The 14,108-nt window shown below is 41.3% G+C and overlaps 1 protein-coding gene across 2 annotated transcripts; it reads left to right on the top strand.

Moving 5' to 3' along the window:
• The first annotated feature begins 138 nt into the window (after positions 1 to 138).
• brd2a (bromodomain containing 2a) lies at positions 139 to 10,286 on the top strand. 2 transcript variants are annotated; one of them, XM_074687598.1, is made up of 11 exons: positions 139 to 553; positions 4,669 to 4,975; positions 5,082 to 5,219; positions 5,758 to 5,899; positions 6,807 to 7,006; positions 7,102 to 7,623; positions 7,714 to 7,842; positions 7,950 to 8,404; positions 8,496 to 8,815; positions 8,912 to 9,040; positions 9,151 to 10,286. In XM_074687598.1, the coding sequence occupies exons 1-11, from the start codon at positions 516 to 518 to the stop codon at positions 9,276 to 9,278; spliced, it is 2,508 nt and encodes an 835-aa protein (XP_074543699.1). In that variant the 5' UTR covers positions 139 to 515; the 3' UTR covers positions 9,279 to 10,286. The 2 variants fall into 2 exon arrangements, with proteins under 2 accessions (XP_074543699.1, XP_074543700.1); XM_074687599.1 differs by having other exon boundaries at positions 139 to 2,056.
• The last annotated feature ends 3,822 nt before the right edge of the window (positions 10,287 to 14,108 follow it).

Here is a 14,108-nt window from a genome sequence, read left to right as displayed (position 1 = left end):
GGAGAAAAGAGACTTTTCTAAACCAAAAGAGACTTACTGAGAAACAACACATGAGCTGTACTGGATAATAACTATGACGAAGGGATTTTAGCAGAAGAAACTTGGATATAACACGGAAAACAGAACTACGTTCTTATTTGTCACGTGATCAAATTGGGCCAATCGGGGCAAGCCAAAGACAGCTGAAAGCATGTCCTTTGTTCGCGAGTTTTGACCGCATTATCCCCCAAACTGAGGGAAATACTTTGTTAAAACACAGGACTTGGGAACTACAGGAACTATATTATCGCCGCGGAGTGTACTGGATATGTTTTATTACCTATTTACGCAATGCCACGTGTCCAACTTTTGATAAACAGCTGCGCCAACGCTTATCTTGTCACATGACTCCCCTCCCCCACCCAGCTCAGGGAATGGGGGAGAAGGCGGACATGTTTGAGGGAAATGTGTTGGCTAAAAGTATCGAGGTGGAGGACGAGAAGATAATTTGAAGACAGGTTTCGCATTATTTTGGGATGTACCAGGCAGCATTTATATTTATTTTTGTTTCAAGGTTTTTATCTCATACTTTGTAATGTTTTCCCATGGTTTAAGGTCATTTAATTTACTTTTTAAAGTGAAGTATATCGTTTTTTCTTTTGAGGAAAGTTGAAAAAAACAGTTTGACTTAATGGTCGATGGCTTTATCGCTACTCTCTGTAGTTTGTTTCAGTGACATTGTAGGGTATTTGTAACCTTGGTGTGGGGGATGGGCGAATGTGGTTAGGTAACCCTTCTGGTGATTGACAAATTTATAAACAGTTTGTTTAAAAGCTAATATTTATGATCTTGGGATTCGGGGAAATTTGATAATACTTTTTTTAACTCTTAGGATGGTAATTTATTAATAAGATAATCAATGTTAAGGAATTCTTTTTTTCAAATAAGTAAGATTTCTTGATACTTTCCTTGGCATTACATTTCTATCTGAAAATGTACCGATTTATTTACTTTGGGGGGTAAAGTCAAGACTTTTTTGTGTGTTTTTTTTTAAGTGGGGCGAGGTCAGTGTGAAACTGCTGTGTCATTCAGCTGGAGTAGGCAGTTCGTTTGGCAGTGTGAGATCTTTTTCACTCGTTTTCCATATTCGTTTTTACGTGTTACAGGTTACAGACAATTTAAAAAATAGGGGCCTTGAATAATACACTAGGATTGCGCCAATATTTGGTTTGAACAATGGTTTGTCAGCCACGTAGGCCTTGTCTTGCCTTTGTCGTTTGGAGACTGTTCTTATCTGCTGCGGATTACAGGGTTTATTTCCACGGTTTGGATATTGACAGTGTGTTACATTCATTGCGATTTGTGTCGTTTCTATTCAGCTTTTAGGGAGAAATGTAAGATCATGTTAGGTGTCATTGTGCTCAAAGATGGCGTCTGTGAAAGGCAGAAATGCGGATATTCTGGTAAGAAGAGAGAACGTGGGGAGAGGCATATGGCTCCAGAAGAGTGCGCGTGACCTGGTAGAAGAACCAATCGTCTTCTTGGTATTTCCCCTTAGAGCCCGCGTTACGCCCTTATTGACCAATCACTTGAGTCGTGTTGCACGCATTGACGTAATGAAATACGGTAAGGAGACGGGTGACTTCGCTCCTTGAGCAATTTGTATCAAAATGTGTCGAGAAACCGCTTACCAACTGCAGGTCCGTGATACCAAATATTGAAGAACTTTAGTTTCCTGTTTTTTTCTTGCGTACCTTTGTAAATAGGGTGTTAAATCAAGTTGACCGCTGAACGACTGCACCTAGGGCTAAGCTTAGTTTGACGGACATCATGAACAGCGAATAGAAACTCAGAGGGCGTGGAAATTCAGTGAACGTCTAACCAATAGGAAGAAAGCTCTGTCTATATAACAACGGGTGCGCTCGCTCTGTCGCCATTTCACCGAAGCAGATCAAAGGATTTCGCTGTGGCGGGGAGACGGGAAACCTTGAACAGAGACGGATCCAGGTTGAGCCTAAATAAAAACAGAATCCGGATCCATCCTGATGGATATGGCTGTAAACCCGCTCCTTGACAGGTATCTACCGGTATAATTGACTCTCAGCTATCCATCAGGGGGGATATTGTGAACGTTTCTGTTTATTTTTTTTTATTTCTCAAACATCGCACTGGCAGCCCTTGTTTGCGGTTATACCAGCGGAGGAGATACATGGACACTCATTGTACTGCATGAGAGCCATATCCCATTGTTGAAGCAATAGAAGTGGTGCTCATACCAACAAAACAAACTGTTTTGTGTTAATAAGCTGCGACTGTTGTTCGTACTAAGCCGGCGCCATCTTCAGAGTGCCGTCGGCCGCGATCGGTAGCTTGGCAGTTGGGCTAGCACTGTTAGCATTAGCATTTCAGAGCGAGGGATGTCTGTCTGACAGTTTTTAGGGCGATCTTGTTGATTTAGTCAAAATTGAGATTAAAACGGCCAGATGACATGCTCCTTTGATGCTTGAGAGTTTAATCTAGTGATTTGTTATGATGATGTTTTTATCTTTGGCTGAATTTATTGAGGATTGTTAATCATGACACGGGACGTTGAACATATCGAAACTGGTGCTTGTTTCACCTTGTTTATATTGTCGCCTTATACTCGGGTGATGTTATGATATCGGGTATAACGGCAGTGTAGCGCAAGGGGTTACGCAGGGTACCCATGTGTGCAGGGTGTTTCATTTGGTTGCCTGGTAACGTCGCCTAGTGTCACTCAAGCCAAGCTAAGTAGCTAAAAATCTCGTACGCTAAGAATGGCCCAAAATTCATCCCTTGTAATCACATTATTAAGCAACTTCATTTGAATTTAGTGCAAAATATAACCCATTTTTATTTTAACATTTAACATTTTCAACTGTTTATCTGCTTATTATTAACCAACCCAAACTTGTCTGTTGTTTTATATTATGTACATGATTACCCTACTTTTTAAAAAATAAAGTACACTAACTGTCAACTGTGTTTCCAAAAGTTGTATCATTCAAAAATAAATGTTTCTTGTAGGATTCAGGTGCTAAAGACATGGCTAAGTTAATCTGACTGAACTGTCATTTTCAAAACCTTCCTCACTGAACTGAAATGATGCTTTAATTTGTTTGTAATGCTAATATCTGTAAATTGTTGCACCAGCAGCTCAGCAGTCACAACCCACAAGCTAGGACCAAATCATTTTGACATCACTTTGTAGTAAACAAAGATTGTGTAATACCAAGGCATGCATTATTGCATACATTTAAATTAAAAATCAGATCAAAACGGGTTGTGCAGGGGTATCTGAGGAGCTCTGACCAGATTGAGTTCAGTGGAGGAAGAAGCCACCTGTAACACCTAAACATCTAACTACCTGATGCAAATGTTGACTGGAGCCACTCCAGATTCCCATACATTCATTGGATCTGTGATGTACCAATTTGGAGTTATGTGCAGTCAAGCTCACAAACAAAAATAAAAGCAATATGTAACTGTTAATTTTAAGTAGAAGTGGAAATTACATAACTTATTTTGAATTAAAGCTTTGAATAAAACTTGATTGGTGCAAGGCTCTCGATCTATTGGAGCGGTGAGTAAAAAGCTATTTCTTAAGTTTTACCTGGTGTAAGGCACACAGATGAAGGTCATACCACCGATCCAGTAATGTTATATGCTATATCAACTCAATTCCTAAAAAAAACGCTACATGATCTTTAATGCTGAAACAGGTATGTGGAAACATGAATACAATTAGACTGGATCTCTTTACTGTAGAAGATGTCAGTGGTACATGAGTCTGAATAAAGCAGTGTTGTATCCCTGCATAAGGATCATGGCGCTGCTTTTGAAATATGACTGGAAGACGAGGGCTACTCAGCAGGATTTATAGCATGCACATGGGTGAAAGATGTTGTCAGTCAGTTATGCCATTAAGAAGTTCACCTATGATTCAGTACAGTTGGGCGTTGTCCACAGGGGCTGGGGACTGAGCGCACAGCTCAAGAGTGCTGGGTGGTTCCTGTTTCCAAGGGGCGTGAGAAACCTGACGGAGGGTTACTCAGTAACCTTTAGAACGTGTGAATGACGGCCCGCGGCCTGGGAAGAGGATTAACTTGGTGCTTGTGGGCTAGAGGCAGGGCTGCAGCATATATAGTGCTAGTTTTGTGGTATTTGATATTAAATATATTGCCTTATTTTAATCAATCGCGAGTGAGAGTATTCATAAACTATTATTTTGGATAAGTAAACTTGCTCACCATACACAATACAGGATGTTTGATTATTTGTGTTATTAGTTCTTTATTGGTTGTTGTTAGTGTTTATGTACTGAATGACGTTGTTTTTCTGATCAAGAGTAGTTTTGTGTTGTGATATCACCAGATGATGATGTGGGAAATGTCCACAAATGTGGCTAAATTTTTAAAAACAAAGCATCATGGATCCACATATGTGGATGCAGGGTCTTAAGAGGTTAAATCTGCTTGTTTGGAATCAGTAATTCAAAACTATCTTCAAAGTGTGAATTTATCACGTTTTGTCTTCATTTTAGTGATACACCAGGAGGATTTGATCTGTTTGAATCATACAAAGGCAAACATTTTGTTATGACATGCTCTATGGAGATGTGCCAGCCACTCAACCCTAGTTAATCAGTCCTCTAACTGCTCTCCGCAGCACCCATATTGGGGTTGATGTCGGTATAATGGGGGTCACATCAATGGAGCAGAGTTCTGGCACAGCTGGGAAGCGCATCAGAAAACCCTCACTTCTCTACGAAGGCTTCGAGAGTCCTGGGATGCCCCCTCACAATCAGATGTCCCACTTCGGACCCCCCCAGCCCCCGGTGAAAGACCCAAACCGACAGGGGAGGATGACAAACCAACTTCAGTTCCTGCAGAAAGTCCTGCTCAAGTCGTTGTGGAGGCACCACTTTGCCTGGCCCTTCCATGAACCTGTGGACGCAGCCAAGCTCAACCTGCCTGTGAGTGGATCCAGAGATCAGACGATGCACTCTCTCTCATAAGAGCCGGTATGCTGCCTCCTTAACTTAGAAGAGAGTTTTTTAAAGTGTCTCTGTCTCTCTTCAGGACTACCATAAGATCATCAAAACTCCTATGGACATGGGCACCATCAAGAAGAGGCTTGAAAACAATTACTACCGCAGTGCCAGCGAGTGCATGCAGGACTTCAACACCATGTTCACAAACTGCTACATTTACAACAAGGTAGGGGAACGCTTTCTGGAAAAATTTACTACATGCTACCTTCTTCAGGTTCAGCTTAAAGTGATACTCTGGAGTGGAAGACGTCTTATCACAAGGTTAAGGGCAGAAATTACCCCAGCCTTATTTGTGTCTTTGTGTAAAAGTAACGCGCTGAAAATTCTCTAAATAAAGCGTGAATGCAGACAGATATCAGATTTTTTCAGTGGGAGTTTATTTGTGTTTTTGGTCAAGTAAAATATGGCCCCGTCTGAGTGCAGAGGAAACCGGCAGAGGAGCAGGGAGGGGGTGTTTGGTGTGTGAGCCCTGTGCTTTTGCTGCACAAAAACACTGCTGTAGGGGTAATTTCTGCCCTAAACCTTGTGATAGGACCCAACTTGTTCCATCCCAGAGTATCACTTTGAGCTTAAGTTGATATCCATGAAACCAGCTTCAGAAAAGCAGAAAAACTTATTTCACCTTTTGTAGCATCAGACACCAGTGAGAGCTACTAAGTCATACTGAAACAAAACAAACTGAAACCCTTTTTGGTCCTTTGCAGCCCACAGATGACATCGTGCTCATGGCGCAGTCACTGGAGAAGGCGTTCCTGCAGAAAGTGGCTCAGATGCCTCAGGAAGAGGAAGAGCTCGCTCCTCCCCCTCCGCGGAGTAAACCTGGCAAAGCTGGAAGAAAAGGCAGAGGTAAGAGACGTACTTTTTTTTTTCAACATTCTTTTTTATTGAATTTTTGGCACAAAGTTACCTGAAATTTACCATTCGTTACATTGAATGCGTGGATTTATGCATTGGAAAATCAAAACATTATGAAAAATAATGGTAGGCGTATCTACAAACATATTGTACACACATTGTGGACATACACGCATATACACCCCCCCCCCCCCCCCCCCCCCCCCAAAAAAAAAAAAAAAAAATAAAAAAAAAAACAAGGCCATATCTGCATAAAGTTAAGTCAGAATAAGAGAGAAAAATGAAAAATACATAAATAAATAGAATAAAATATTTAAATAATTTAGGAAAAAGGAAAAGAAAAGATAAACAAAATAATAATACAATAATAACTAGAAAATAAATTAATAATAAAATACCTGTATAAGATTTAGAAAAGTTAATTGAAACAATTACAATTACAGTTAAAAAAAATACATATACATATTAAATAATAAAAAAAATAATTGAAAAAATACCTTAAAAAAAAGAATATATAATAAAAAAAAAAAAAAAATATATATATATATATATATATATATATATATACATACACATACATAAATAATTAGATAAATAATAAATAGATAAAAAATAAATAATACATAATTGTAATATATAGTGACATTATAACAAAAGTCCAGAAACCCATATTTAAAACAACCACAAGGATAAAAATTACAATGATTACAGATAGTAATAATAACGGTAACAAAATAAAAATAAAAATAGAAATAATAAAAATAAAAATAGTCATTTTAAAAACAATAACAATAGTCAGAGACGAAATCAACATGAGATCATGCCGATTCATTTAATTTTTATAAACTTAAACACATACAGCTAGTCTGATACTCATTTCTTCCTCACCTTTCTGCAGTTACTGGAGGAGTGACGACGGCTCATCAGGTCCCAGCAGTTTCGCAGTCAGCCTACTCACCTCCCACCCCAGAGACCCCAGACTCCATCCTGTCCACCCCTCCACAGACACTTCTGACCAAGAGCCTGCCCCCCTCCCTTCTCCTGGATCACAGCATCTCTCATATCACAGCTGTGCCTCCCACTCAGCCCACCACAAAGGTATGTCTCACGTTTCCACCTCTTTGGTTTGAGTTTGAAAGCTTTGGACTTCAGTTCATCAACAGAAACTAATCCACCTCTGTTGTGTTTCGCAGAAAAAAGGTGTGAAAAGGAAAGCAGACACAACAACCCCCACCACCGTAGCCATGCCCATCATGAGCACCATGGGGGTCAGCCTGGGGATGGGCGGGGGCCATGACTCCCCACTCACACTCACGTCTCTGGGGATGGACCACAGCTCAAACCTGGGGATGAACCAAGGCCTGGGTCTCAGCCAGGGCATGGGCATGGGGATGGGCATGAACATGGGCATGGGGATGAGCTGTGGGCCGGTCATGATGAGCTCCAAATCAAGCGCAGGGACCCGGAGAGGAGTCAGTGGACGTCCCATTAAGCCTCCTAAGAAGGATTTACCAGACTCCTTGGTTCCTCCTCCTGTGCGCCGCAGCAAGCTGAGCCCCCAGCTGCGCTACTGCAACGGCGTCCTGAAGGATTTGCTGTCCAAGAAGCACGCAGGGTACGCCTGGCCGTTCTACAAGCCTGTGGATGCCTCCATGCTCGGTCTTCATGACTATCATGACATCATCAAGCAGCCGATGGACCTCAGCACCATTAAGGTATGAATCTACACACAGGTGACTCAAGAGGATAGATTATTGTTGCTTTGTTTGTCTGCTTATTTTAACAAACTGTCTTCCTGTTTTCAGCGGAAGATGGACAGCAGAGAGTATCGTGACTCACAGCAGTTCTCCGCTGATGTCCGACTGATGTTCTCCAACTGCTACAAGTACAACCCTCCCGATCACGATGTGGTGTCCATGGCCAGAAAACTGCAGGTAATGTTTTCACAACGCCGGAAAGAGATGAATCATTCTGACGTTTCTTTTTATAGACTGAATCTGATCGTTCTGGATTTCAAACAAGCTTCTTTAAACCCTTCCAGGATGTGTTCGAGTTCTGCTTTGCCAAGATGCCCGATGAGCCTCCAGCTCCCCCAAGCTCCTCATCCTCCTCCTCCTCATCTTCATCATCATCAGAGAGCGAGCTCAGCAGTGAAAGCGAGGAGAGCGACAGCAGCCCCAGCTCGGACTCTGAGGAGGAGAGGGCGAACCGTCTGGCAGAGCTGCAGGAACAGCTGAAAGCCGTACACGAGCAGCTCACCGCTCTGTCCCAGGGCCCCATCGTCAAACCCAAGAAGAAGAAAGAGAAGAAGGACAAGAAGAAGAAGAAGAAGGTTGAGAAGGAAAAGCACAGGAGGATAGAGGAAGAACTGCCCCCTATTAAACCTGCAAAAGTCCCCAAGGTCACCAAAACCCCCAAAAGTAAGACCAACCGCGCCCAGGCCTGTCCGGTTATTCCGATCAAAAAGGCGCCGAGCAAGAAAAACAACAAGAGCAAGTAAGTCCTGACTCCCAGTGCACAATGTTTTAGCTACAGTCTGTTGATGCTGCTTGTTCCTGACGCCCTCTTCTCTTCTCTCCACCTCCAGATCCAAAAAGACCGCCATGACGTTCAGCATGCCTCAGCCGGCCCTGGACCCCATCGTCGGTCACTTCGACTCAGACGAAGAGGAGGAGACGGCGCCAATGTCGTACGACGAGAAGCGCCAGCTCAGCCTGGACATCAACAAGCTGCCGGGCGAGAAGCTGGGCCGCGTCGTTTACATCATCCAGTCCCGTGAGCCCTCGCTCCGGGACACCAACCCAGAGGAGATAGAGATCGACTTTGAGACGCTGAAGCCGTCGACCCTGAGGGAGCTGGAGAGATACGTCATGACGTGTCTGCGCAAGAAACCTCGCAAACCCTACGGTGAGTTCAGAGTCTGTGAAACATATTGTTTATTGATTTAGCTCAAACACTGAGTCGGACACTGAGACTAAACTTTACGATGTTTTGATTTGGCAGCTGCGAGTAAAAACATGGCTGGGAAGTCCCGAGAGGAGCTCGCTCTGGAGAAACAGCTGGAGCTGGAGAGGAGGCTGATGGACGTCAGCGGGCAGCTCAACTCCGGGAAGAAGCCTCCGAAGAACAAACGTAAGTTGTCGCGTCATGATTTCTTCTAGTCACCTATGAGAAACCGCTTCCTAAACATGGTTTGGAAGGAGTGTTCGTGATTTTGATTGGCCTTTTTTATGTCTCTTCAGCGGAGAAACCTGCGACAGAGCAGCACACTCAGCCGTCACGCCTCAGCGCCAGCAGCTCCTCCTCAGACTCCTCTTCATCCTCCTCCTCGTCCTCCTCTTCAGACACGAGCGACTCAGACTCTGGTTGAGGGGGTTTTCTGTACAGAAGGGTCACACGAGGGGCCCCAGAGCGTTTTGCTCCAAGCGGACTGAACTGCAGCAGCAGAGCCCGCCACGACTGAGCCGCAGGACGGATCAGACGAGGGCAGCGCCGAGCGAGAGCGGTCCGACTCGAGGTTCATACAGACGAAGAGAGGAATGGGGCTTTCCCTGCACTCGTTTCATCCACGGCGTCCCGTCCTGGACACTGAACAGCAGCGAGGGGATGGAAGGAAAGTGGGCGTCATGAAGTGGAGATGGCGTTTGTCAGGCAGGGCGGGGGCTGCTCCATCTCCTGCTGAAAAAAGAAGAGCGGTGCATGCGTTTGGAGGGATAAGGGTGCTAGAGCCAGAAGCGTCTTTTTTCTGGAGATTATTTCCCTTCTTTCCATGCTCCCTGACTTTATGCTGTATAGTTAAGGTGTACAGTTATAAAAACATGAATTTTTCTTTTATAAAGAAGCATTTTATGGAGCTAATTTATTCCCTCATTCTGGGAACGACTGGTGTGGGCGACCTGGTGTTTTAGTTTTTGTTGAGTTTTTTTCTTGAGTGCTAGACGGTCGAGGGGAAACACGTGTGTGTGTGTGTGTGTGTGTGTGTGTGTGTGTGTGTGTGTGTGTGTATGTTGAGTGTGTGTGTGTATGTATGATTGCATGCACATGTGTGAGTGCAGGATCCAGCACCACGAAGTGTGGCCTTGTGAAGTTCCTCATAGTTTTGACGCAGGCGTTGAAAAATCGGTCTGCACGCAGAAGCACCTTGGTTCAGAGAAAACAGAGCATGCAATACAGAGGAGCTGACCAACACCCGCACACTCAGACGTCTTTACTGCATCCTTGTGTACTCATGTTCTTCTTTTAAAGGGTAGGCCACTTGTACAGAGATGTGACGTAGTTACACGATAGTTAATACATAAATATTTCTGTCCCCATGTGTGCTGTCTCCTTTTTTATTGGTTTCTCTGTAAACGTTGCGTTTTCTCTTCTTGTGACCAATCTGCTAATAAATCGTGAGGACTTGTTCTGTCTGCTCACCTGTGCCCAAATTACTTCTTTGTTTTCATTTCTTTTGGTCTTTTCATCAAAGTCACGAAACATCAGGTTGGACTGAAGTGTTTAAAGCTGCAGCGTTTTATCGTTTACCTTTTTATTCACACAGGTGAAGCTTTGAGCCGTCGTTTAACACCACAGAGCCACAAAATTTAACTCTCCAGAGTAATTTGGCCTTCCACATCGGCAGCTGAGTTTGAACTTTTTATTGTGATTCGTTCATTTATCCGTGTGTTTGAATCAGTAGTGAATCAGAAGTTTGTCGAGTTGTTTTCTTGTTTTTAAGAAAAGCGTCTGGTGTAAACTTGAAGGAGCAGCATCTTTTACCATCTAACAGCTGCTTTTATGTTGTGAGTGATAGAAATACACTGTTCATTTGGTGAAACTACTAAAGGGTTTTGTGATCTAGGTCAGGTGTGTGTATTTTTCTTTGACAGGAGCTGATTATTTAGTGAAATAACCCTTTTCCAGGTGATTTAAAGTAAAGAAAAGCTTTCAGTGGACTCTGTTGGATGACATATGCACAGTCAGGATTGTAGAAGTGTACAGATATCACAGTCTCAACCTTTGGAGCATGTTTTTTGTTTTCCTTACGTCACTTTTTGACGGAGATGTTTCTGTCAGTCTCTGTTTTTAGAGGAAACACTCCAGAGCTGTCGGTCTCATTTTCTGAAGCTCTCAGAAAGCTGAAGCCTCTGTACTTGACTCCATCTTTTCACCTGAATTTCTGTACATAAATAAACAGACATGGTCATCTTTTCTCTGACTGATACACTGTTTTGTTAACACAAGAAAATGTTGGATTTATTCCTTAAAGGGTGCAGGTTTTCAGAAGTGACATGGTTCTTCTTCATGAGTGTCAAGCTACAATCAGTATTTGAAAGATTTGGCATCATTTCCCCAGCTGTGATCTCACATTTTGAAGAAATATTAAAGTATTATGCAGTAAATTAAATCAGGAAGAATTTACTTGTACTCTTGATCTTAAATACTTCATAATGGACTCAATCTATACCAGATTCAGATTCCAAATTTATTTGAAGTTAAACAATATTTAAGTGGAAAAACCAGCTCTTAAACCCCAATGTTGCAAGGCTCATGTGTGACTGATAGACCAAATTTTTTAAAGCATAATTCATAAAAACAACAACAACAACAACAAAAAAAACAATCCTGGAGAAAAAAATTAAAATTTTTCAGACTTTATTCTCCCTCACATTCCAACAGAATATCCCACTTGAAAAAAAAAACTCTCTAAGGGTTAAAACAGTTAAAAAAAAAAAAAAAAACCTCAGATGAAGCAAAGTCAGAAGTTACCAAGCAACAGCATCAGCACTTGGCACAGACAATAGAGCTCAGCTGAGCAGTTGAAACACTGAGTCCTCTCATGTTCTACCAGAAAATCAGTCTCACTCTCAATTTTCAGCTAAAAAGGAACCTGCAGATAAACGAACGAAGGAGTATTACAGCCATAATAATAAAATACAACAAAGAGATTTATCAGACAGGTAATACAACACAGGAGATGTATACAGAATACAGAAAAATAGAATAAAATACAATATACTTTATTAATCCCAGGAGGTAAATCTGAGTTAAAAACAACTCAAGAAAATATTTACTACAAAAAAATTAATGGATAAATCAATATTTTCGTATTATATTTAGGACTTTTAAGGTTAAAAAGCGATATCTGTGTAGATTTTTAGAAGGATAAGGCTTTAAAAAAAATGAATTTCATTCGTTAATTTATGTAAAATTTACCAGAAAACTACAAATCAGCCCCTGTGTAGTAAACAAAACTTGAAAAATACGTCTACCTGGCCACATATGTGGAAGAGCATTGAAAAAAAGGTCCGTTTGATGAAATGTGGTAAAATAACAAGAAAAAAAATCGCATTCATTTGTGTTTTGTTTTACGTTTAAACGTTTCCGTTTGCAAGAGTTTGTAGTTTCTCGGTCCATCACGACACTAGTCTGCCCTCTTGTGGTTACAGTTAGTAACTACAACTTGCATTCTATCAAGTCAGACCTAACAAGATTGTGTGACTTCCGGTAGACCTTTTCAAAATAAACGTTTGTGAATTAAAATGCAAAGAGCTGTGCCATACAAACACTCTTGAACACTGTGACGTTTTTACGGTGGTAGGAAGGTCACGGACCGTTAGTTTATAAAAACGCTTCGCAGAAGGAAACAACACAACCACACCAACGAGAAACACGACGGCAAAAGCCACAACACAACGGAAGTACAACCGCAACGGAAGGTAAAAGAGGTCAGTTTAAGCGGCTGCTAACGGTTAGTTACCCGAACAGAACAGTTGTAAAAGGAAATTAAACCGTTTTTTCTCATAATTTAAGCGATGAAGAAGCGCGAAGGGATCTTATCCTCGAGGTACTGTTGTTCTTATATATTTGCTGGTGATGTATCATTCTTAAATTTATTATATATTAATAAGCTTATCAGCCGTGGCACATGCCATATAGCAATAGCTAAAATTAAAGCAGAAAAGACCCTGTGAGATGTTTTTTAAGAACAAAATATCATGCCGAACACAATGGTTTAACAATCTTTAAAGAGCAAATTGTGTTTATTTTTCCTTGGCATGATGGTGTTAACTGTAGACTTTCAAGCAAAAGTGCCTTGGTTGCAACATCATTTGTTTGGTCACACAATATCCGCACAAAATGGTAAAATACTGCTGCCTTCTTTTACTGTAGTAGTCGTTCGGATCGAAAAAAAACAAACAAAAATACATTTCTGCTTTTAGTGTTAACATTTCTTTACCCCCACTGTGGCCAGATATCCCTGTAACTGCCCAAATCGTGACACAGTTCAACCGCTCTATTTCAAAAAGATGATAGGCCCTCCTGTGGCCACAAGGGGGAACTGCATCGGAAAGATTGTAAAGCTGGATTAATTAGACAGAACAAACTTCAAAAAGTTACTTTCACAATAATTTTCCATATAATTACAGGGGTGCAGTTACGCTGTGTGACAAAGTGTAGAGGAAACGTCCCGCAGAGTAAACACTAAAATGTTCGAACATTTAAATGTGTAGTAAGTGATGTTACCAAAGTTTAACAATTTTAACTGAAACAGATTTCTTGTTCACATTAAAAAAATCGTTAAACAGTAATATATATGATGGAAACTTTTAAATAATAAAATAAAGAGTTGAAATTATACTAAAATCAATATTAACCGGATACAAGTGTGCACAAAACTCTCTATATTTAGTTTATGTCTCGATGGAGTAAGTTTGTCTGTTTACAATGGTAGTTAGAGTGGGAGAGCGGGGTAGTGTGATAGAGTAGAGTAGGGTAGTGCGACCTCATGTGGCATAGTTGGGTATTGCAGGGACACAGTCAATAAACAGCATCAGCTCATTAGTGTTTCCGGTAGATCTTTTCAAAATAAACCCCAATAGTTCTTTTTGTTCGAAATTTTACAGTTTACAGTTTCATTTAGCAGACATTTTAGTCCAAAGCGGCGTACAACACAAGCAAGAATTTTACAGTTGATCTTACGACGAGTTGTTTAAGCATTGTAAATCAGAATTTACTTCGATATTAAACTCATGAATAGCGGACGTGTCCTTTACTTTGGACACTAGGGTCTCATTTGAGACCGGTTAGTTTTTTTTAAAATTACTATTATGGTTTTACCGTTACTGATAATAAGTTGTTGCTTTAGTAACTGTTCTGTAATCAGCTTCCTTTCGTGTATTTTTCTCTTCGGTTTTCAGTTAAGCACACATAAAAAAAA

Source organism: Halichoeres trimaculatus, unplaced genomic scaffold (genome assembly GCF_033239565.1).
Source record: "Halichoeres trimaculatus isolate MK-OKI-2021-1 unplaced genomic scaffold, fHalTri1.1 fHalTri1_scaffold_14, whole genome shotgun sequence".
Lineage (NCBI taxonomy): Eukaryota > Metazoa > Chordata > Actinopteri > Labriformes > Labridae > Halichoeres > Halichoeres trimaculatus.
Note: the sequence above shows the minus strand (reverse complement) of the source record. Positions and strands in the feature narration are given on the sequence as shown.

Excerpts from the sequence above, each read along its gene's own strand:
- brd2a (XM_074687598.1), top strand. The coding sequence starts at position 516 with ATGTACCAGGCAGCATTTATATTTATTTTTGTTTCAAG. Across the intron at positions 5,220-5,757 it reads ACTGCTACATTTACAACAAG|CCCACAGATGACATCGTGCT; the intron begins GTAGGGGAACGC and ends GGTCCTTTGCAG. Across the intron at positions 8,816-8,911 it reads GAAACCTCGCAAACCCTACG|CTGCGAGTAAAAACATGGCT; the intron begins GTGAGTTCAGAG and ends TTGATTTGGCAG.